The sequence below is a fragment of the Alnus glutinosa genome, chromosome 2, assembly GCF_958979055.1.
Source record: "Alnus glutinosa chromosome 2, dhAlnGlut1.1, whole genome shotgun sequence".
Taxonomy (NCBI): Eukaryota; Viridiplantae; Streptophyta; class Magnoliopsida; order Fagales; family Betulaceae; genus Alnus; species Alnus glutinosa.
In genome coordinates this window covers 31,040,653-31,065,539 of record NC_084887.1, presented here as the reverse complement: position 1 = coordinate 31,065,539, position 24,887 = coordinate 31,040,653, and the positions used below count along the sequence as shown (strand labels likewise).

Sequence of the window (24,887 nt, the reverse complement as noted above, 5' to 3'; positions counted from 1 at the left end):
CACGCAAAATTAAAACTCATTATTCCCTTATAACTTCACAAACTCAAATTTCTCAAATATGACAAAATAACATCACCATTCAAATAAAAGCAAGTCAAACATGCATTACACCAATCCAATACTATATATAATTCAATAATACTCGAGCCAACTCAAACAAGCCCCATATCCCTGTTACCTAAGTAATGAAATATATATATATATAATCTTGATGAAGCTGCCACGGGTGTATTTAAAATAAATAAGCACCAGCTATCAAATCATTAAAGGCAAGCATCTAGGAATAAAATTCTGATGCAGCCATAACACTGACATTCAAGAAAATCACCTAGCTACTTCCATCTTTTATTTTGGCTTCTCCAGAGATTTTTTTTATATATAGGTAAGAAAAGAAATAGCATTAAAAAAGCGTAAAGGCGCCCCTAAGCATACAGTGAGTATACAAGAAGGACACCAGAACAAAAACAAAAAAAAAAAACAGAAAACAAATGAAGAACACCCGAAAAGACCCAAAAGATAGAAGAAACCCCCAACCCAACCACAAAAACCCAGAGCCATCAAAGAACCTGGGTTACTTCAAACCGCCAACCTCTTGCCTCTAACCCGACTAGAACCAACACCCCTAGCATCGAAATTGATCGAGCATTCTAGATTCTTGACCTTTCTTTTCCCTTTTTGCTTAGGAGTAAAGACAGAGCGCTGCCCTCATCAACTAAAGTCAAGAAATCCAGAAAACCCTTCTCAATCCCCATTGAAAGAAACCCCCATCATGCGAAAAAAAAATGACCTAGATGTGACCACACTCTATACATGTCACTGAAAAAATGGCAAGTAAAGATTTTACTAAAAGGTAGTACTGGGTTTTTTTAAAAAAAATTTAGCCTATTGTGTTTAGCAAGTATTTTCCATTTGTGAGTCCTAATCCTAGAAGGGTAAAAGAAAAAGTAATAGGAATACAGGCCAAAGTGGATGAAGCTAGCTTTATGGGCGGTAAAGATTCTTCTAATCTGGATGGGTTTGATGTCTATGGTGCAGATAAGATTGGTGTGGCAGGTTCAGAATTGGCACCGTATACCAGAGATGAGCCCCTTGTGTGTGAACCTCTGAGCTGCTGCTCTCCTTTGGCTTCTAGTTGGGTTTTGCAGAAGGTAAAGGTCATTCGACATGTTGTTGGGCTTTCTTGTGAAGGGTTTTAAGGGCAATTTATGGCATTGCTCACAGCCATTGAAGCGGGTCATAATCAGGAGGGTGGAATTCCAATTCCAAATCAGTCGTCAGAAGTATTAGAGAGTTGAAAAGATTATCTTGCTCAATCAATTATGACTCTCTGAGTGGATGTTCAAGCCCTAGCAGAGTTAGGAGAGGAGTACCTCAATTCATTCATAAAGCCCAAAATTTTATCATGGAACATAAAAGGATTGAACGATGGGGAGAAGTGCCTTAAAATCAAAAAGTTACTTAGAGGAAAATGTTATATGTCTTTAGAAGACCAAAATAGAGAGTATGTCCTATTATATTGTGCATAGCTTATGGGGGTGTAGTCATGTAGATTGGTGTTGTTTAGACTCCAACGGGCATCCAGTGGTGTTTTGGTCATGTGGGATAGGAGGGTGGGATAATGGAGATCTCACATATATTATTTGTTGATGATGCCATCTTATTTTGTGAGGCAGAAGGTTAGTAGATTCGGTATATCAGATTTATTCTCCTTTGCCTTGGAAGTGTTTTCAGGTTTAAGGGTGAACTTGGATAGAAGTAAGGTGATACTAGTAGAGGATGTTGTAGGGATTGATGAGTTGGTAGAGGTTTTGGGTTGTAAATTTCGAGCTATAGTGTCTCATTTTGGGCCTACCTTTGTGATCTTCTTATAAAGCTCAAACGGTTTGGAATACAATTTTAAGGAAGATGTAAAAGAGGTTGGTGGGTTGGAAGAAATTATGCCTCTCTAGAGGGGGAGATTTACTCTTATTATGAGTATGCTTTCTAGCATACCTATCTATTTTAATCTTTACTCTTATAATGTTACAAATCGACGGGAAAATTACCAATGGATTTTTTTATAAAATGGAACAACTTATGAATTTAAATTCAATTGGGTGGACTAAAATATGTGTGTTCTTTCATTAGATCAGGTGGACTGCAAGTTAGAAAATTGAGCACGTTTAATCAAGCACTAGTGGGAAAGTAGTTCTGGTGATATGGTAACGAAGAGGACCACTTATGGAGACAGGTCATAAACACAAAATATGGTGAACTTTGGGAAGAATGGACTTCGGCTTCGGTTTGTGGGCCTCATGGTTTAAGTTTGTGGAGAAGTACTAGAAGTGAATGGGAAAGACTTTTAAATTTTGTAAACTTTGTGGTAGGGGGTGGTATGAAATTTCGATTTTGGCATGATATGTGGTGTGTTGATGATTATCTTGAAAAGTCTATTCCCCAATTCATTTTCAATAGCTGAGGATAAAAACACTTCTATAGCTTCATATCTGCGTATTCCAGGAGAAGGGGACAACTATTGGAATCTTAATTTCATTAGAGCATTTCCATGATTAGGTATTAGAGTCAAGTGGACTTTTTGTTTAAGTTACTGCATTCTAATTATCCCTCAGGCAAATATGAGGATAGGTTGTGTTGGAGGTTGACTAGCAATGGAAAAATCGATGTATGGTCTTATTATAATGCTTTGAGAAGATTGACTAATGCTTCCTTGGAAGTACATATGGGGAGTTCAAGTACCTCAAAAAGTTGTTTTCTTCATGTGAACTACAGCTTTAGGGAAAAAATTAAGAGTGAACAATCTGAGTAAGGAGAAGATTATCGTTACCTGGTGTAGTACGTGTAAATATAGCAAGAATCAGTGGACCATTAATTAATTCACTGTAGAGCCGCTTGGGAGTTTTTGGCCTTGGTATTTTCTATTTTTTGGGTGCATTGGGCAATGCCTAGAAAGGTTATTGAGGTGTTTGCTTGTTAGAAGAGGATCCACTTGTACCATATTTTTACTTTGTTTTTTCTAATGAATTTATTACTTATCAAAAAATTAACAGCAAGAAGAAAAAGAATCACCAGAAACACTTCCACAACCATTCTAGGAAGTATGCAAACCTATTTGATGGAAACCAGACCAAAATCCTAGCTCTAGGTACATGATCATATACAAAACTACACACATCAAAAGCCAATAGCACAAAAAGATATCTCTAGTATTAATATTTTGAGAAGAAAAAGTCTATTTCAGAGAATATTTTGTGTTTGTTCAGTAAACTTTTCAGAGGTTATGTACTCAATGTGTTCATATGAATGTGATAGCCACCGCGGTCTCTGCCATGAACTTTCAGTAGCCTCGTGGTGGCCGCCAAGAACTTTTGAACTTCCGGTGGCCCCGCGGTGACCGCTAGGAAGATCTGGGGACCTCGCAGGGGGCCACCAAGACCGCCTGGTACGGACACCGCAATGGCTACTGCCAGGTGACCACCACCTTGGATTGCAAATACAACAGTTTTTCTTTTTATCTTTTCTTTAATTTTGGGGAACCCTCTTCAATTTTTTATTCTTCAAAATTGGCCCACTAAATCAATTCTCAACTTTTACCCTTTTCAAAACCCAAAACAGTACTCAAAAGAGTCAAAACTTTACCAAACCAACCATTTATAATTGAATTTTCAGTTCAAATTAAAGAATAACAAGAAAAACTATTATTAAAAGTCCATGATGAATGATCTAATTCTCTGACCCTATGAGGAAGAAGTATACCAGCATGCGCACATATAACAATCCATAGACAAGGGTTCCTCTTGTTCACCCTCCAAGTATCACCTCCAGAACCATATTCATAGGAAAATTTTGTTTCTCCTGCAACAAAAAATGGCAGATGAGCAAAGCAAGACTACTTCTAGACATCTTAGTTGCAATGTTAGAATAGAAAAGGCATCACTAAGACGATAAATCTAATTACTTTAGCAGCCATCCTAACCTTCATGATTCAGACCAATACATGAATGGCTAGGAATCAGAATCTCTCATGTCACTTAATATAAATTATTATGTTGTGCTCTAACACTAAGGTTAATACTAATAACAAAATCAGACAAACCTAATCTATAGACTTAAAAGGATTCTGCACCCAAAGGAATTTGACAACAGCAGGATTTAATCCGCATCACCGACATGTCACTGACACGTTTTTATTGAGATCTATGTCAGCACCTCACCAGATTAAAATTTACCCAAACAAAAAGTTAACCCTGACTCGGGTTACCCAGGTCAATTTCCCCTTTCTCCCCCAAATCGCCCACGATATACTTTTCCCCCAAAAAAACTATTGAACCCTAGGTTTCCCCCAAACACATTCGAACCACTCCATATGTTTGCATTTTCAGCCAATTATGCTCATTTGCTTATGGAGAAGTAGCTAAAAAGTCAATTGCCATAGCCCATTTCGCGAAAGACGTAAAACCCTGGTCAAAATTGGAGTGTCGTGGTGTCCTCTCACGTCAGTCTTTGTACATTCACACACCTACTCAAACTCAAAGGTGTCATCTTCTAACTTTCCACTTTATTTAGTGTCATAGAGATTTTGTTGGATTTCACATGTTTGTTGGTGGTAGAGAGATGTTTTTGGACTTGTAGGGCTCATAATGCAATGTTGTTATGGGCAGTGCACATGTTAGGCTAAAAGTGTGTTCAATCTTTTGTTGGTTGATTGTCCCCTAGTATTGCTGCAGTCATTTTGTATTCGGTTAAACAATGGAATTTTGTTGTCCACATGTATTCGATTGTGTGTTAATTTAGCTAAGATTGAACTTTAATGTTGAATTTTTTGGATGTGTCTATCTTCGTATGTTATTACTGTCCTTTGAAGCTGTTTCAGGTTTGAAGATTAATTTGGATAAGTCAGTTTTGGTTCCTGTGGGTCTTGTGGATAATATGGATGATCTTGCTGGCATTTTGGGCTGTGGAGTCTCTTCTCTTCCTTTAAAGTACCTTAACCTTCCGTTGGGAGCCCCTTTTAAGGCTAAGTCTAGCTGGGATGAGGTAGTTGGAAAGATCGAGAGACGGCTAGCTAGCTGGAAGCGGTTGTATTTGTCAAAGGGTGGCAGAGTAACCCTGATAAAAAGCACTCTCTCTAATCTTCCTACGTACTTTCTATCTCTACTCCCTATTCCTTCCAGTGTTGCTAGTCGTATAGAGAAGCTGTATCGAGACTTCCTGTGGGGTGGCATAGGTGAAGAATTTAAATTTCATCTGGTTAATTGGTCCAAGGTTTGTTCTCCTATATCCAATGGTGGATTGGGCATCAGGAATTTGAGGATTTTCAATAAGGCTCTTTTAGGGAAGTGGTTGTGGCGCTATGTTCATGAGAGAGAGGCTTGGTGGAAATCTGTAGTGGATGCAAAGTACGATTCTACTTGGGATGGTTGGTGTTCTCTAGATCCCCCTGGGTCACGCGGAGTAGGGCTATGGAAGAATATTAGGAAGGGTTGGAGTTTGTTCTGCAACCATACCAGACTCTTGTTGGGAAACGAATCTAGGATCCGTTTTTGGGATGATGTGTGGTGTGGTGAGGTGCCTCTTAAGGAAGCTTTTCCAGTTTTGTATGGCATTGCGCATGACAAGGATGCTCTTGTTGTAGACCATTTGGTTGTGGTGAGCGGGTCTTATCAATGGGATGTTAGCTTCTTCCGAGCGGCCCACGACTGGGAGGTGGATGTTTTGGCCTCATTTTTCTCTTTGTTGTACTCAACCAAAGTGAATTATGATGGGGAGGATCAGCTTTGGTGGTCTCCTTCTCACAGAGGGAAATTTGATGTTAGATCTTTCTATAAGGCTCTTGCTTGCAAAGAGGCTATTCATTTTCCCTGGAAAAGTATTTGGCGGACCAATATTCCCTTGAAAGTGACTTTCTTTGCTTGGACGGCAGCGCAAGGGAAGATTCTTACCTTGGACAATCTCAGGAAGAAGCGTGTCATTGTGATTGATAGATGTTGCATGTGCAAAATGAATGGGCAGTCGGTGGATCACCTTCTTCTCCATTGTGAGGTTGCACGCGCCCTGTGGAACGCCATCTTTAGTCGCTTCAGTCTGTCTTGGGTTATGCCTCTTCGGGTGGTAGATTTATTCGCTTGCTGGTGGACGGATGGTCGCTCCCAGAGTGCAGCGGTGTGGAAGATGGTCCCTTGTTGCCTTTTGTGGTGCTTATGGAGGGAACGCAATGATAGGCAATTTGAGGACAAAAAAAGAACCATTGAGGATCTCGTTTTCTTTTTCTTTCATTCTTTGTACTCTTGGTCGGCTGCGTTCCTCGCACCTCTAACGTTTAGTTTTAATGATTTCCTTGTATTGTTTTCTACTACCTCTTAGATGCCTTTCTTGTATACTTCATGTGTACTTGATTGCGCTTTGCGCTTTTTTAATGATATTTCTCTTACTTATCCCAAAAAAAAAAAAAAAAAAATTGGATGTGTCATTGTCCCTTTGTTTGTCAATTATATTGGTTGTCCACATTTGGCAGTGTTTTACTGTCTCTGAGATGGCACTTTATTGCATGTGCAAATAATTATGTGAGTGCATTTAGTTTTCTTTACTGTGAGTGCTTATTTGTTATGTGACTGAATGTATTTATCTAGTCTATTTATGCATGCATCTTAACGGCGTGTTTGAATTTTACGCAAAAATGGCACCGATGGTGGATATTTTTATTTACCATGGTGGGCCTATGTTTGGACCACATATGGCATATGTAGGAGGAGGTGTCTTACCTTTACGACATGTAGATGTAGACAGTGTGTGTTTTATGAATATTTGCAATATAGTCGAAGATGAGTCGAGGTATAAAGATAAGGGTAGAATACACTACAAGTTCGATGATGACAGTAATGAGTACATTCATGGACTTACCATGAATCATGATATGATCAAGATGCTCAATGAGTTTTTGGAGGGTGGAAGCATGATGTTGATAAACCAAAGTTTGTGGAGGTGTTGCCTCCAACTTTGCTTCTAAGTAATTTGCCGGCTGAGGTGGACATTCATGACTATGAGCTAAGAGACTCACAAGTGCTCGATCAGGATGAATCACAAGTGCCCGAGCAGGATGCACAGTAAACTCCACAACAGCCTCAACAGCAGCCTGTACAACAACCTAGTAAGGATGACGGTGAGGAATATGATGATAGCATCCCTTTGAGTGGCTTTCATGAAACAAATGACGATGAGGAGGACATTTATACAAGGAAAAAAAAATTGATGATATTTTACAGACTGCTAGGATTGCTACAACAAAATGGTTTCAACTGTGGGCTAGTCCATCATCCAAGAAGGGAGGGTAGAATGTAGAAGATGGTCCGAAGGAGTACTATGCTGATAGTGAGGAGCCCATGACCTTAGATAGTGAGGGTGATGATAAAGGTACATCTATATGTACGAAAAAGGAGACATCCAGAGTTTAATGCTATTCACGATATGAAAGAAACCATTAGCTTAAGAGTGGGGTTGAAGTTTACTAAACCCTCAGAATTTAAGGATGCACATAGATTGTACGCGATCCAACAGGGGTTTGATTACACCTTCCTGCACAATGAGAAAGCTAGGGTGTTCGCCTTGTGCAAGAAGAGGTCTGGTTAGAAAATTCATGCATCTTCATTGAATGATAAGAAAACTTTCCAGATAAAAACTTTCTTCTACACCCATAATTGTGGCAATCACTACCGCAACAAAGGGGCAACTCTCAAGTGGGCTTTGGAGAGATACTTGGACAACTTTCAGGACCAACCCGATTGGAAAGCAACTGCATTAAAAGAGTAAATTAGAAGGTATTACAATATCGAGTTTTCTCTAATGAGTTGCCACCGTTGGGCATTGTCTATAACTAATAGGAGACATGATGAGCAATATAAACAAGCGAGAGAATACGCTCAAGCAATATTGAAGTGGAATCTTGGTAGCTCAGCATAAATAAAAATGGAGGGAAGTTTTCTTCCAGTGGATATATGTTTGTCTGGATGCTTACAAACGAGGCTTTTTGGAAGGATGAAGGCCCATGATTTGTGTGGATGCGTGTTTTTAAAGGGTGATTTTGGTGGACAATTGCATGCTGTCATTGGTCGGGATGGGAACGAAGACATATTTCCAATAGCATTTGCCGTATGCGAATCTAAGACTAGACAGACCTGGACATGGTTTCGGAGGATCTTGGGAGTCCATGCAAGCATGAGTGGTCATTCGTATCCAATCGACTAAAGGTACCACTCTTATGCTATGATCATTTAAATATTTATAACTCTACTCTAAATACTTAACTTTATGAAGATTGACATTATCATGTTGTTTTGATACGCAGGGGTTGCTTGATGCATTAAAATTTGTTATGCCTGGTTTGGAGCACAGATTTTGCGTTAGACATTTGCACACAAACTTCAAAGGGTAAAGGATTCAAGGGCAAGGCCTTTAAAGATGCTTTTTAGGCTGCAGCTCGAGCATCAACTCCAACCCAATTCCAGAACCACATGTCTGTGATAAAAGATATGGATGAAGAGGCTTTTAAATACTTGGATCTCATAGACCCTATGATGTGGTCAAGGCATGCATTTAGTACAGCCAATTGCACTGACATGCTTCTAAACAATATTGTTGAGACCTTTAATGCGCGGATCATGGAAGCAAGAGTCAAACCTATTCTAACCACAGGCAGCAACAAAGGAATAGGTTCAATCAAGAAAGAATTGGAGTAGGAAATTCAAATAATGCAATTTGCCCTAAGATTGTGAAAAAGCTCAAGAGAAACAAGTCAGATGTTAGGAACTACATCTACCAATGGAGCAATAATCTTTTTCTTTTTCTTTTTTATAGGTAAGTAGATAAATTTATTAAAAAGTGTAAATGTGCCCCTAAGCATACACGAAGTATACAAAAATGACACCAAAACATGAAAAAGAAAGAAAAAAATAAAAAATACCCGCAAAACCCAAAAACAGAAGGAAACCCAAACACCCCAACATGAACCAGCCCACAAAACCCAGAGACCATTACACCACAGCAAGGGCACTCTTGCCTTTGCCCCAGCTAGAATCAAAACCCCTAGCATCATAAGAGCAATAATCTTAAGTTTGAGATCCTAGGAGGGTTATAAATTTGAGGACAAGAAAGTATGAATGTGGTAGGTAGCAACTGAATGGTATTCGGTATTCCATGCCCTCATGCCTAAAGTGCTATATATGCAAATAGGGAAGTTCCTAGGAGTTATATCAGTAAGTGGTACCCCGGAGATTCATACATGAAGGCCCCCGGAGATTCATCAAATACATATGGTCAGTCTAGGCAATCTTCAACGGTGCGGTTAACCCACAATTACATACCTAGGACTCCATACTATGGCCCACCAAAGAAGACCTAGATGATGACTTCGACTAGTTTTGCAATTGACACTCAAATTCACCATTTGTCATATACCCAAAAAGAAATCAAGATATGAAGATATCAAATTTTCAATTAACATACCTTATCTATGCCACAAGATCCTTCCTTTGGTTCCAAATCCCATACACGACTAGATGTCATTTCGAATCCTTCTACTTCAACCGGCCTTTATTCCTACAATTTGGGGATTAAAGGGAAAAAAAAAATAGGGTTCGTGCAATTTTGGGGTGAGAAATGGAAATGAGTAGGGTTTGTGCAATCTGGGGGGGAATAAATGAGAACTAGGATTCGTGCGATTTGGGGGAGAAAGGGGAAATTATGGGGATAACCCGAGTTAGGGTTAAGTTTTTGTTTGGGTAAATTTCAATCAAATGTGGCACACTGGCGCTTACGTGAATCTTAGTAAACATGTGTCGGTGACGTGTCAATGATGCGGATTAAACCCGGCTGAATAGGATAAATGATGTAGCACATGGGACACTTGTTAGATTGTGAGAAGACTTGACGTAGCACGCTGTTAAGTTATTGGACGGACATGGACAGAAGGCCCAACTACGTTTATAAGTTGACCACAGGTACCATTTGTGATACTTTTGTAAACCAAGGTGACTATTTGATACCAAGACAAACCACAGGTACTTAAAAAGTATTTAACCCTAAATTTTATGTTAAAATTCCTTGAGCAAATAGATCATTATGTCTAATTCCATACAAATTCTGTCCATTTTTCTAACGAAATCCTTACAAAATTACAATTATATCCCAAATAAAAATAAATAAAACAATAATAATAATAAAAGGTGACAGGTGAAGGCCAGCCTCCACCACCACCCCTCTTTTTTTCTTTTTCTTTTTTCTTTTTTTGTAATTTTTAAATTAGGGTATAAATGTAATTTGTAAGGTTCTGTTAGAAAAATTAACGAAATATATACAGAATTGGACGAAAGGTTCTATTTGATAATAGTCCAAAGCTCAATGTTCTTAGAAATAAAATTTAAAGCACAGAGCAAGATTTGAATCAACCCTCAAACCATAGGAACCAATTAAGTCTTTCCCACTCCCACATATATATGTATGAACTATATTAGCAAGAATATTAAAGAACCAAAATAGTCATTCACATTTACGATATGTATGCGGATGGAGGTAGAACATAAGAAAATATTAAATCTTATATATTTTTCTTGTGGGTAAGCTACACACACAACAAATCTTGAACCCATGACTTCACCTTTCACTCTATTCTTATAGGGAAGCATCATCAGAAGCATTTGAATGTGGATGAAATGTAAGAACACAGACCAAATACTTTGCGTTGTTTGGGCGGTTGGGGGGGCAGAGGCTGAAAAGTCCGCATATCATTTGGTAAAGGTGACAAACTATGAACATAAAAGGGGGAGGGCAGATTTGAAAGCGACAGATATCAGCCATAAAGTAGTTTAAAGAGTAAGAAGTTCTTTTTTTGATTAGTAATAAACTGGTCTTATTAAAAAAGAGTAAGAAGTCGACACCTTATGAAAAGAATTCCAGAAGCACCATAATCAGGGGTACAGAAATGATTTGATCCTCATGAGATACCTACTCTACCAGCTTTTCTTCTTTTTTCTCTTTGGGGAAGGGGAAGGGGAAGGAGTTGGTTTAAGGAAATGATCGTAAAAAAGTGCCGAAATGGACCAACTAAAGTACACAAAGTACAACCAAAAAGAGAAAAAAGAAAAACAATAGCCCTCCTAGAATAAACAGAGACCAAACACTATAGAATGCAGTCTTACAAGAACAAACTTTCGAATTGGCTCTTCTAATCCAAAAGACGTCCAAATTATGACACTCTTCCATTTTAAAATGACATGCTTGCTCACTGCTAGTACATGGGGATGGGGTATTCATCCCACTGTTCCATCAAACATGGTCAAATGCGTTATGGTCCCTAATTGTCAATTGGTCCTATTTATCAAGAACACTATAAACGTACATTACTTTCTTAGAACCGCCCACATCCATAACTTGGCATACGCATTCAATGAAGCCCTCAAAAGAAGAAAGAAAAGACTATCGCTTACTGGAGAGTGAGACGGGGAAGACATAGCGGGTTGTCCGGCCAGCAGAGGAGGCCGTTGGAGAGGGGAAACCGATTCTTCTGAGCAAATTAGCTGCGGATCGTCGCAGAAACATATCTCTCAAGCTTTTATAAAAGCGGAGGAGAAATAGATAATTTCTTGGAAGGGGTGTGGGTTTTTCACTCTAGCTATGGTTCTTAAACCCTTTAACAGAGAGCAACAGCGGTAGAGGGGTTTGTCTGTCTGGAAGGTAGTGTTTGAAATTGGGGCGGTGATGGGTCAGGGAGACCCGCCCAACCCAGCTCGGACCGCATCATTGGGCGGGTCTAAAGGAGACACAAAATTTACCATTGGGCTTTACTTGGCTTTCAAGTCCAATTTTATGCGAGCATCAAAACCACAAGCTGAAAGCGTCCTCCAAATGACAAGTTTCTCAGTCAACAGGGCGATAAAAGGCTTCATTCACATTGTTGTCTGTGCTACTCCTAGCCATGAAGTCCACTATGGGCATCAATGGCTGCCCGATACGCAGGTTCTGTCTTATGCCATCACTCTATACAGGATTGCTACTGTCCTAATTAAGAAAAGTGATTTCTGATTTAATTAAGAAAAGTGTAGTGCCTTGTTCTATCCACTCCTATATGTTTGCCATTCCGAAGTAAAATTTAGATAGAAACTTCCAAAACTACCGTACATTGACCGTACGAGCTACATTACAATTTCAGGTTTCTTATCACATGCTCATCTCTTTAACATGAGCAGAGCGGCGACCTTCAAAATTTTATTTTTTGCTTGGTTTGAGAGATAATGAAAAAATTGTTAAAATAAAGAATGAATATAATTTTATTAAACATGTTATGTTAATAGAGTAGAAAAAGATTTAGAGAGAGTGAGATATAGGCTGTTTTTTAAAAGTTTGTAGCTAAGATAGAAAAAGTTGGCCCTTTAACCAAAATTTAGGAGGGAAAATAAAATAAAATCATATAATCTATTTTTTAAACAAAAAAATATATATTTTTCAGTTTTTGGTTATACTTTTAAGATTTTTTTTAATTTTATAAAGGATATGTTTGTCGATCATAGGACATTGACATAATGACATTGTTTTAGTAGTTTATGAAGTACTTAAATAATTGATAATTTGACAAAATATTGACACTAAAGAGATAGTTCGGAGGCTTTGACCTTTGGGCGTTGGTGTACGCAACGAAAGCTGCAAATAAATGGCTCCCGTCAATAAGAAGATCACGTATCTCAAAAGTGAAAGTGGTGGAAGCTTATGCTGCCTGGGAGTGGACTGCTTGAGTAAGAGTAATAATATATATTATCCTTTTATCCACTCTTTTTCTTTTCAAAAGTGATGTGGTCTGCCTTTTAACAAGAAAACCAAAAAGGCAGAACTGCTTGGAGTTTGCCTAGAAGGTATTCAAACGTGTAGTACACAATAATTGACTATATTAGTTTGGGAATAACTTTAATCAGTCGGCAACAAAAATCAAGAGATTTTGCCCTCCAATGAAAGATTGGCACCTCAATATTAAACAAGAAAGGTAAATATTAGTAAAACTTAGCAAAACACGGAATCTAAACCCTCATTTTTACTCTTTTAGTCCTTTAAAAAAAAAAATCAAAACAAAAAACTATCATAGCCAAGAAGCTGTCGCCTCACACCAGAATTGGGGTGGCTGCCACTGGATGGTGCTGTGTGGCTGCCAATTGCTGGGGTCTGGGGGTAGTGATTCCGGTAATTTCGGCGAAATTTAGAAACGAGGGTGGTGATTCTGCCGACGTCTGCATGTTTCCGGTGAAATTGGAAATTTCCCAGCGGTTGGCAGCGGTGATGGCAGCGTCTGGGTGGGCAATGGTCGGGAGTTTTTTGTTTTTTTTTTTTTTTTTTAGACTAAAAAAGTATAAAAAAGATATTAGATTCAATGTTGTGCAAACAATTATTTTTCTTATTATAGGCTGATGTGTCAGTCTCTTATTGGTGAGTATAGTACCCCTGTTTTCTGCCTTGACCGGATAGAAGGAGCTCTTTATTAATTTTAATTCCATGGCTTGGGAATATTTTAAGATTATGCTATTTCACTTTTAAAGACCCAAGATTTAATTTTAGTGTGTTTGCCACGATACCAAACCGAACGTCAAGAAGCATATCAAAAAGACGATCCTCGAATATGTGACTGCTAATAATCGCATGCTATGTGTATTTGAATGAACAGAAATATAGAATAAAGATAAGACCACCCTGTCCATGTGAAACGAAACGAAACGAAGCTCTGAGCCAAAAGTGCCCAAATATCCCGGATAACGCGAAAATGATACATCATCATCATAACCGGTTCCACCTTCGCTACGTTTTGGCTCTTCACCAATCTTTCTCAATGATGACGCTTTCCATATTCACCCCTCTATTATTATTGCTACGGTCTTCTTTTCTTTTCTTTTCTCTTCCTGTGAAGAGGATACCTTTCCAAACGGTCTTTTTCTAGCCATTCGTGTTCTCATGTCATGTTTGATCTCTTTGGATTGATAGGTCGGGGTTTGGGGTTTGGGGTTTGCTTGTTAAATTTCAGTTTTTGGCCCTTTCATCTTGAACTTCTTGGCCACAGTACAGAATAAAATAGATCACTAAATAAATAAATAAAATAGACCAATTTTATTTTTCAAGAGAAGAGAGAGAAGAAACATATCTCTGATAATTTATACGAACCCATGCACAATTAAGATGACAATATCAATCATTCAACAAAATAGCCAACCCTTTCATTTTGTAGTTTATACAAAACCCATTATTTAACACATGAGGCAGTATCATGAATTGCTACCACCTCATATAAAAAGGGCAAATGAGACAGAAATAACAGGACAAAGCTACTCTAATGGAAAGCACAATGGTTACACAAATGACACGTTGCTTTTATCTTCATGAAAAGACAATGACAATGTTCCCAAAGGCGGGCGTAGCTGGCACTCATGGCTTCCACAGGAGGGTGGTTTCCGCGATCATGGAAGTGACCACATATGGATCCATGTTAGAAGCAGGCCTCCTGTCCTCAAAATAGCCTTTGCCTTCTTTTTCTGTGTCTCTGCCAACACGGATAGATGCCCCACGGTTGGCAACACCCTGTCCAAATGCAACCAAAATGAAGCCCTCATCAGAAACAAGTTACAAATTGTTCGCAAATTCAATATACTGACTAAAATAGTTTCCGATAAAGACTCAGCGTCGAATTCAGTCCAGACGTTCATTTTAAAATGCTTCATTTAACAGAACTAATTTCCATGATCAATTATCACTCCTACAATCTTTCCAAAGAATAGCTGGTACTTGAATAGGTATGCAAAACTACAGCTATGAGAAGAGACTGTATGCAACAATGTTAAACTAGTTATTATGGTCAATTGTAATTTCTTACCCATTTGAAAGTGTTGATGTCAGCTGTTTCATGTCGGCCAGTGAGACGGCGCTCATTGCCTTCCCCATATGCTGCAATGTGCTCTTTGTGCCTCAGCCCTAGCTTCTCAATTGCTTTCTTGATGATCTCATAGCCTCCATTGTTTCTCATGGACTTGGTACTGAAAAAATACAAAAAACATTTATGAATGAGAGAGAGAGAGAATCTTAACAACTTCTAGTCAAATTAAAGATAGGCAAGTCTCCCACCATATTTTAAAATTATAAATGTTATAAATGACTCATAGTACCTGTAGTTTGTGTGAGCACCAGCTCCATTCCAATCACCCTGGTGGGACAAGCAGATCCAATTTTAAAAACAAGTTCCGGTATCGAACAGAATAAGGTCTTGGAATTAAAGGGAACAAACTTAAAAGAAAAAAGGGGAAAGAGAATTCTGACCTGGATTGGCTTGGGATCAAGGCTGAGCACCACCCCAGCAATCTCTGTAATCCTCTGTTCATACAAGGAAACAAAAACATAAGGAAAAAATATATTTAATGGCAGTGGTAGTGGAAGTAGTATCTTCTTAAATTGAGTACGTAAAATTACCTCCAAAATGTATCGAGCAGCCCACACCTCATCTCCAGCAGAGATGCCAACAGAAGGACCAACTTGGAATTCCCACTATATAATACAAACAGTTTAAAGATTGTAATATGAATTAAAGGTATATAAAATAAAATAAAGAATGAAAAGAAGATAGGATGGAATTTGTTACTTTACCTGGCCTGGCATCACTTCTCCATTGATGCCACTAATGTTGATGCCTGCATATAGACAAGCCTTGTAATGAGCATCAACTATATCACGGCCCCAGGCTTTGTCAGCACCAATACCACAGTAGTATGGTCCCTGTTGAGCAACAGTAAAAACTTCAAATCACACAGCTGCTATAGGTGATTAATTGACAAGCATTATTTAACAAAGGGAAGAAAAGAAAAGCAAAAACCAAAATTGTTCACAAGGAGAGACATAAAATCATACTAAAATTCAGAGAGTTATTCACTAGAATTATTAAGGAACAAAAACATAGTGGGATTAGAATTATGGATGCCGTGTACAAGAGATCTAAAATTCGGGAATTACTTTTAATCGGTTTTAAGTAGAAAAATTGTAGTTGAATAAGAATGAGGGACCCCGTCTACAAAAGAGACTTCGTAAAAAACTTAGAAAAATGAATGATTTAAGTATTAAAATTGAATTAAGGAATACCAATGCATGTAAAAAGGGATGAAGCATAAGTTGCTCCCGAAGTTTAAAAATAATTGGGGTTACAGCCAATTAGTTCCCTAGAGTAAACAGACACAAAAATGAGGAAGAAAAAGCAACATGTGGAAACTAACACAATTTCACATGCTAGTTTATCCTTTCAAGACAGACAAGGTAGCCAAGCAGCAGAATTTCAGAAGTTACAAGACGTAAGCAATACAGTGGGAAAAAAAGAAAAGAAGAAGTAATAAAAAACAAAATCAAAAGGATATGTAGAGAACTCAATGAAACACAACAGACATGAATGTAAAAATAAAGGGATTTTTATTATAAAGTTTCATTACCTGAGGACCAGGATAACCACCAACAGGCCACCCAAGAGGCCATTTGACATCTTTCTGCAACAAGGTGTACTCCTGCTCAATACCGTACCTGTTTTTCATTGCAAGTAAGACCAGGTGTTGAGTATGATAATCAATGATTTTAACAAGTATTAGATGTGATGGAAGTTACCAGGGTACTTCAGCAACAACTTCAGGATGGCTGAATATCTTTGCAGCACCATGTCTCTTGTTTGTTGGAATTGGCTCTCCCGCCGGAGTGTAAGTATCACAGATGACCTAAGTCAATTAACAAAGAAAATAATAAGCAAATGAGTAAACAACTAGGCTTTGCCAAAAGCCGAGAGAATACACATATAAGAAGTTTATACTAGATAGAAAGAACTCACTAGAATATTGTTGCCTCTCCTGAATGGATCCTTGAAAATTGCCTGAGGACTGTTTAAATAAATCAGCACTACATGATTAATATAAGGATATATAAATAGAAATAAGTAACAAAGAAGAACCAAGCAATCAAAAATGACTATCAATAAAAGGCATTCAACAAGTGGCAAAAAGAAAGAGAAAAAGTTAAAATTAGAAAACTTACTATAAGATCACTTCACTGTCTTCACCAGGAGCTTGACCTGTACTGGAACCATCATAATTCCACTTGGGAAGCTTTGAAGGATGATTGACTGGCCCAGTAAGCGTCTGTGTACACCCAAAAGTACATTTAAAGAAATCAATAAACCAAAAAAGAAAAATAAGAACAAAAACAGCAACAACAAGGTTTTGGTAAAAAAATTATTTTTCCGAAGGGAGAAGAATTGTTACCCTAGCTTTGCTTCTGAGGTCCGTACCAGATCCACCGATCCTGTTCAAGAAATTATAAACGATAAAGTAAAGTTAATCAAAAGCACGCACCATTGCATCAATCAAGAAGAAAGAACAAGGCAAAGCAATAGAAATTCGAAGGGAATTTGAGTTAAAACAAAAATTACACGAAGAACAAGGAAGAAAACAACATAAAAGACCATTAATATGGTGCAAGACCATAGGTCGGTAACAAAGAAGAAAACTTGAAACATGACAACCCATCAATGTTATCATCAACTCTGAAATTTTCAATAAAAACCCAAGCCCCATAGAAACAACAAGGGATGAACAGGGAAACTCCGCGAAAAGAAAACAGAATACTAATGGTCAGTTTGATTTTGAAAAGGTAGAAGACGAAAGACAAACTGCGACACGAATTCGCCTAATACAACTTTATAGTTTCGGGGCTTGGAGAAATGAAAGTAAATGGCTTAATTGAAGTCAGGTTCCCAGATTTCTGCAACTCAGAAACAACACATAACATGTGAAGACTCCATTACATCTTTTCTAATATTATTTGTAAATAAGAAAAAAAAACAAAAAACAAAAAAAACACACAAAACAGTACAAAAGTAGATCTTACAAACCAGTAGTTGATCAAAATGAATAATCATTAAAAAAAAAATAACCTTCAAATTAAGATCTTTAAAAGAGCCTTAAAACTTAAAGAACAGGGGACTAACAGAGACTCCGTACTTATCAAGAGAAGAATATTACAGGATAATACAAAAAAGAAACAAAAAACTACTGTTCCTACATGGAGAAACTTATGAAATCAGAATATGCAAGTATCAAAATTTCTTTTATTTTCCACCATCTCCCAAGTAAATACACAGGAAAAATGAGAGAAACGACCAACAAAACAGAGATTTCATAGCCTCGGTTGCTGATCAGAGGGAAGACAACACAAAAACAAAGCAAACCCATTATCATGCTCACCTAGAAACCATACCCATTAGCACAAAAACACACAAAAATGATTACCCGCGGAAACACGTCCAGAAACACAGATGAGGAAGCGTATGAGGAAGTAAAAGGAGCTCACCATATGTACTCTGCAATCACTTTATCAGTAGCGTCCGAGAGGTTAAGGTTGATGAGATCTGAAAGCAGCGACATGTTGAGAAGAAACACAAACACAAAGCAGAGACTTTGAAGTGAATCTCGGTCTCTCTGTGATTGAACGAGTTCAGAGTTATGAACAGAGCAGGAGTTGGTGCGTTTTATAATGCTGAGAGTCTGTGTTGTAGTTAAAACGTATTATTATAATATATTCAGGGTTTGAAAAAATAGATAAAGATTTTTCGTTGGTTTTTGAAAGATAAAATTAATAATAGTTTGATTTTACAAAGCTAAATAATTAAATATTATTTAATATTAAATGGGGGATAATAATTTTGATTTTTTTTTTTTTTTTTTTTTTTTTTTTGGTGTGTGTTAAAACATAAAAGGGGGATAATATTTTAGGTTATATTGAAAGTGGCCGTTTCAGAAAAGGTTGTGGTTTCTCGCAATTGCACATGTGGACAGAATCTTCTCAGCGGGCCTCGCGTTACCGGCTACCGGTCCTGACAGTTTTTTTTTTCATTTTTTTATTCTTTCAAAAAGTAAAAAAAAAAAATATTAAAACCAATAAAACTTAATCCATCCATCTCGGCAACCTTTAGCAAGAATCTATAATTGGAAGAAGAAGGGAAAAAAAAATAGCAATTCAATCTCTTGCCATTTTTGCTTTCAAAAGATTCTGCATGATTAGAAGGATAACTAAAACAAAAGTGATAATTAAGTTAAAAATCCCAATATGATCGGGTAAGGATATTTGATACCAGGATGGTACAAAATCACAGTTAGGATTCAAGTTATAACAATTAATATGAGATAATGAATGTTGAGGTCATACTATTAAGGCAAATGATATTTGTACACGCCCATATTTAGTGTAAAACAAAAATAGAGTTATAAATTCTTATGGTCAATGGTCAATGACCAAAAAAAAAAAATGCTGGTATAGGCAAATAGACTAAATTTTTATTTTTTACTTTGTATTTTTTTTTTACCTATTTTTTTTTCTTTTTTATAATTAAGGGGGGGCCATGGCCTATACTGGCTCGCCTAAATTCGTCCTTGTGTACGCACAATATGTTTACAAATAACACATCTCTACTATTAAAGACTTGAGGAAATGCTTATATCACTCATAGCTACATGTTACCATGTAACATGAGTTTTATAGGTCAATCACAATGTTGAAGTGTTAATTAAATGAATAAATTTCAATTTTTCTATTAGTTTAACTGTTTAAGTTTTTTAGATAACTAGTGATTTATCATGCTATTATAATAAAGATATTGAATTTGAACACTGTCTCTACAGTTTATTTATATTTCAATTAAATATTTCACGTGTTTTATCATATATAAACAATAATTGTATGATTGAATTAATCATTTTCTATCCGTTTAAACTTTTGAAATAACTGACAATTTAACACAAAACTACTAACATATGACAAAGTCGAAGCAATACTGTTAGAATATATTACGAAATTTGATTTTATATTATGTGAGTTAATTTCAGCATTGATTGTATCAAATCAAATTTAAATATATTCAAATATCGTAATTGTTAAACCATTAATTGTTCTAAAAGCTTAAGCTCATAGGAAGATGTAAATTTAATCATTACTCTTTAATCAATACTTTAACACTCTCCCTCACATATGACCTCAAACTTCTTTTTAATAGGTGAGACCCAACACATGCAATATTTAATTGAAATTGAGGGTAAATGAAGGAGACAAGGTTCAAACTTATCAAAAAAGCTTAAGCTAATACTCCGTTTGTTTCAGTGTAAAATGTTTTCAGCATTTTATAGTGTTTGGTGTGGGTGAAAATAATGGTCAACGGAAATTATTTTCAATTTGACCGTAAAAGCTTTTTTAAATTTTGAAAAATGAAAATCGTAAATCATTTTTCAAATTTAAACTCTTTATTTTTGCCCACACGATTGTAGGAATCCGTCACCACCGAACATTGGAGTTTGTTAGTAGCCCAAGTCTATTGTCGAAAGTCTCGAATTTTGGTATCCGATTGCCAGGATCCGGTGGCACTCGTCGGATTCCAGCTGACCAAATTCTTGCCAAACTAGTCATAATCTGGCCAAACTTGCCGGATTTCGACCGTACTAGTTGGGTTATGGCATTTTGGCTGGAACTTGGTTTGCCGGGATCCGGTGACGGTGGTTGAATTCCATTTTTCGCCGTTGGTAATTTTTTTGTACGAGCCAAATGCCGGAAAATATTTTTCAGGAAAATCGTTTTTTCTGAAAAATAATTTAATCGAAAATATTTTACGATGGAAATCATTTTACGTCGAAACAAACGGAGCATAATAGGAAAATGTAAATTTAATTACTTAATCAATATTTTAACACCCCCTCATGAATGTGCTCAAACTCCATTTTAATAAGTGAGGCTCAACACATACTTTGATTTAATTGAAATCGAATGTGCTCACGAATGTGCTCAAACTCCATTTCAACAAATATTTAATTGAAATTAGAGTAAAAGACAGAGTCAATATTCGAACTCACGACTTTTGACTTTAATATCATGTTAAATCATCAATTGTCTTAAAAGCTTAAGATAATATGAATAGGTAAATTTAATTATTTAATCATTACTTTAATAGTAATATATTCTAATAAATACATTCAACGAGCATAACAATATGAAGAAGATAAATTATTTTATTTTATCTGGTGTGCATCTTCGTAATTTTTTTTTTTTTTTTTTATAAATTTAATAATTGATTTAAAAATAAAAAATAGACAACAGATATAGAAAATATAGAGGTGCATTAGGTCTCACGGGGAACGGTGAAAGAGTGTTAAATCCTATCAGATATAGAAACGAAGGGAAGCTGTAATATTTATTGCGTGATTATGGAATTATTGTCCCCATAAATAGCAATCGCCGACAACCATCAATGGCGGAACACAAGGGAGGGAGGGTAGCTGGAGGCGTGGTAGTTGAGCTAACGACCGCTCCATGATGTGTTTTTTTACCTACTTAGAATAGAAGCTCTAGCAACTAATTAAAGAAGTTAGAATTATAGAAATGGTGAATATTCTAAGACAATTGGTTAATTGGTTGACTGCTCCATGGCATCCTCTCCAATGCCTTACTTCATATAATATTTAATTTATTTAAATAATTAAGCACGTCACACCACGGCTATTAGCCTATTAGTTGTTGGAATGTATGGGACTATAATTATTCATAAAACAATATTACTTTTAATTTTATTTTATACTTCTCGTAGTCTTCAGAAAATGTTATAATTCTAATTAAACTTATAATCCGTTTATTTCGACGTAAAATAATTTTTTCAAAATTAGCATAAACAACGGCATTAGAGCATTCATAGTAGTCTCATCAAATTCCACTCACCAAAGTAGTTAAAAACCACTTTTTTATATTATGGTGAGTCACTTTTTTAAAATTGTTTCAGCAGTCTCACCATTTTAACTATTTACTATCACTACTTCGTTTAAATAATATTTTTTCAGATTTATTTATTCTTTCTCTATTTAATCTTTTTATATAACAAGCTACCATACATCTTCATCTTGAAATTAGATCATTGTTAAGAAATTTACAAAAGTTTTCATTTGCTTCTCAACCAAATTCAAGAAAGAAATAAATAAAAGATAAATGAAAGAACCACAAAATTTATGTTAGGGACAAAGAAACCTTCATGTCCATGAAATAAGGATATCATTGTGTGGGAGAGATGGGAGATGGGAGATGGAAGAAGAAAATGAGATAAAAAAATGAAAAAAAAAAATGTACTGATTATGTGAGAGAGAAAAGAGAAACAAAATTTGTGAGAGAGTTAGTAAGTGAATATTACTCATCAAAATTGGTGAGTATTTTCACTCACCAAAACTTTTTGGTTAAAGTAGTGAGGCTGTTGGAAGTAATTTTTTAGTGTTTTCGTCAAATTGACTCACAAAAATAGCTAGATGAGGCTATTAGAGCATTCATAGTAGTCTCATCAAATTTTACTCATCAAAGTAACTAAAAATTACTTTTCTCTACTCTGGTGAGCCACTTTTTTAAAATTCTCCCAACAGCTTCACCATTTTAAATATTTACTATCACTATTCAATTTAAATAATTTTTTTTTCTTATTTCTTTATTCTTTATCTATTTAATCTTTTTACAAAGAATCCTTCATGTCCATGAAATAAGGACATTATCGTGTGTGGGAGATGGGAGATGGGAGAAGAAAATTAGGAAAAAAAAAAAGTGTGCTAATCATGTGAAAGAGAAAGGTGAAACAAAATTGGTGAGTGAATATTACTCATCAGAATTGGTGAGTAATTTTACTTATCAAAACTTTTTGGTTAAAATGGTAAGGCTGCTGTGAGTGATTTTTTAGTGTTTTTATCAAATTGACTCACCAAAATAACTAAAAAATTATTTTAATGAGGCTATTAGGAATGCCCTAATTTAAATGAAAATAGTTCAACCCAACCCAACCCTTTCCTTGAAATCTAATTTATAGTAACTGGCCTCCCTTGTTAATATCTTTTGAATTGTAAAAAAAAAAAAAAAAAGTGTTTTGCTATGGCATAAAAGCGAAAATAATTTAGATTGTTTTATGTTTTATTTTTTTTAAAAAAATTATTTGTTTTAAAAGAGAGAAAAAAAAAAAATTATAAAAGAAGATTCTCTCTCAAACTAATGAAATCCCGCTTCTTAAGTAAAGATTTGAAGGTGGCGAATAATTGACCAAAACAAAAATGATGGCCACTAACTACTATTGAGTATTGGAGATCAGATTTGACCCGTTTAGCCGGTAAAATCTAATGGCCATACGGTGAAGGAGAGGCGACTTGCTTCGTCGGTAAGGGCCTTGTTTTTACCGCCACGTGTCGTGGAATACTAAGTGGAACACGACACCCAATGAGGTCTAGGTCGTCTTATTTGGGCCCACCGCGGTCTTGAAACCCCCAATCACGCTCATTGTGCGAGGGTTTTTGAATTTATTTATTTTTCCCTAATTTTGAATCCACGCGCTCAATTATTTTTTTTTATATGTTTACGCAATAAGAAGGAGAGAATTTAAACCGGTGAATTCTGCTTAATGAAGTACAGTTATTATCCGATTAAGCTACCCTTAAAACATGCTCTCAATTATTTCTGGATACACATTTTGCTCTGTGCATTAGGTCCTGGCCCTAAATTTAAATCCACTTTTTTCTACTCTAGTACGAAGGAAATTCCGGTGTCATAACATATATATTTATTATGATTTTTTGTTAAGATTAGACAAATAATAAAGTAGAATTTTTTTTTTCTAAGAAAAGCACAAAATAAATTTATTTTATTATAAAACACATTACCATAATTGAAAACAAGATTCAATCTTAAGTCTCTGTGCCAATTTACCTGTACTTTTAAAATCATTATAAAACTTTACTTATAACCTCTAATCTTTCATCATTCTCGTAAAAATGTATATAAACCTTAAAAAGTATCAATTTAAAGTATCAATCTTTCAACTTTTTTCAATTTCAACAATCCGTTAGAATTTTCTGTTAAATCCTATTAAAATTCTTATTAAAATTCTCAAAATACCTATATTCAAAGATTCAGGCATGAGTATTTTTGTAAACTCCATTAAATTCTTACCAATACCTAAATCCTATCAATTTTTTTTCCTTAAAAAAAATATTAGTATTTTGAGAATTTTGACATAATTTAATAGAAAATTCTAACGAATTGTTGAAATTAAAAAAAAAAATTAAAAGATAGATATCCTAAATTGACACTTTTTAAAGTTTGCGTACCTTCAAAGTAATAAAAAATTAAGGGTCATAAGTAGGGGTGAAAATGCGGACGCAGATGTGGTTATTAGCAATATTAGCATCCGCTTCCGCATCCACATCTGCATAATACGATTATCACTTTTAGATACTTGCATCCGCGCGGTTACTCAAAGAAAATAAAAAATAAATAAATGTAGTGAGGTATAACTTTGAGATGACAATGAAAAAAACTTAAAATAACCTACTGATCATGAACTAATCGAATCCAAAACAACGTCGTTTTAGTGAATTTAATTTAATTTATATTAAATATTATGTAAAGAATATCCGGATGCGGTTATTAACCGTATTTGCATATCCTAAAACCGCATCAGAATCAGCATACAATTATTATTTGTCCTTATTTTTATTCCTTAGTTATAAGTGAAGTTGTCCCTGAATCATAATAAGAGAAATGATATTAACAAGATGAAAAATGTTCAACTTCCCAAATTTTTATCTTCAAAAGTGGTTCTCAAATGATGTGTCATCATCCCACGAGATGATGACATATTTTTTAAAATGATAAATCACATGAAATTATGACACATCATTAAAAAATTAAATTTTAAAAAAAAAAAATTGGGATGGGTTACACTTCTCTTGTTGTTAGAAATTGACGCGCTTGTAATGAAAGTGGGCTTTTGCATCACTTTCCTGGTTTGGTAG

At 35.9% G+C, this 24,887-nt stretch overlaps 2 protein-coding genes across 5 annotated transcripts in view; both read right to left on the bottom strand.

Annotated features, from left to right (window-relative positions):
* Positions 1-11,719, bottom strand: part of LOC133859430 (uncharacterized) — a 42,552-nt gene extending 30,833 nt beyond the window's left edge. The window contains exons 1-3 of one of the 3 annotated variants that reach the window (XM_062294832.1): positions 11,475-11,600; positions 9,496-9,588; positions 3,754-3,852 (exon numbers count right to left, since the gene is read on the bottom strand). Coding sequence is in view for 2 of the 3 variants with exons in the window: in XM_062294830.1 (XP_062150814.1) it covers positions 3,754-3,852; positions 11,475-11,586 (211 nt within the window). In the remaining variant the exon portion in view is untranslated. Of the gene's footprint in view, positions 1-3,753; positions 3,853-9,495; positions 9,589-11,474 lie in introns of all 3 variants that reach the window. The other 2 variants (XM_062294830.1, XM_062294831.1) reach the window with 2 other exon arrangements.
* Positions 11,720-14,215: 2,496 nt separating this feature from the next.
* On the bottom strand, positions 14,216-18,550 carry LOC133859425 (glutamine synthetase). 2 transcript variants are annotated; one of them, XM_062294825.1, is made up of 12 exons: positions 18,388-18,549; positions 17,301-17,340; positions 17,074-17,177; positions 16,871-16,919; positions 16,654-16,760; positions 16,485-16,572; positions 15,655-15,783; positions 15,481-15,555; positions 15,331-15,384; positions 15,180-15,217; positions 14,891-15,050; positions 14,216-14,598 (listed from the first exon to the last, which is right to left on the bottom strand). In XM_062294825.1, the coding sequence occupies exons 1-12, from the start codon at positions 18,459-18,461 to the stop codon at positions 14,446-14,448; spliced, it is 1,071 nt and encodes a 356-aa protein (XP_062150809.1). In that variant the 5' UTR covers positions 18,462-18,549; the 3' UTR covers positions 14,216-14,445. The 2 variants fall into 2 exon arrangements, with proteins under 2 accessions (XP_062150809.1, XP_062150808.1); XM_062294824.1 differs by having other exon boundaries at positions 15,331-15,555; positions 18,388-18,550.
* Between the last annotated feature and the right edge of the window lie 6,337 nt (positions 18,551-24,887).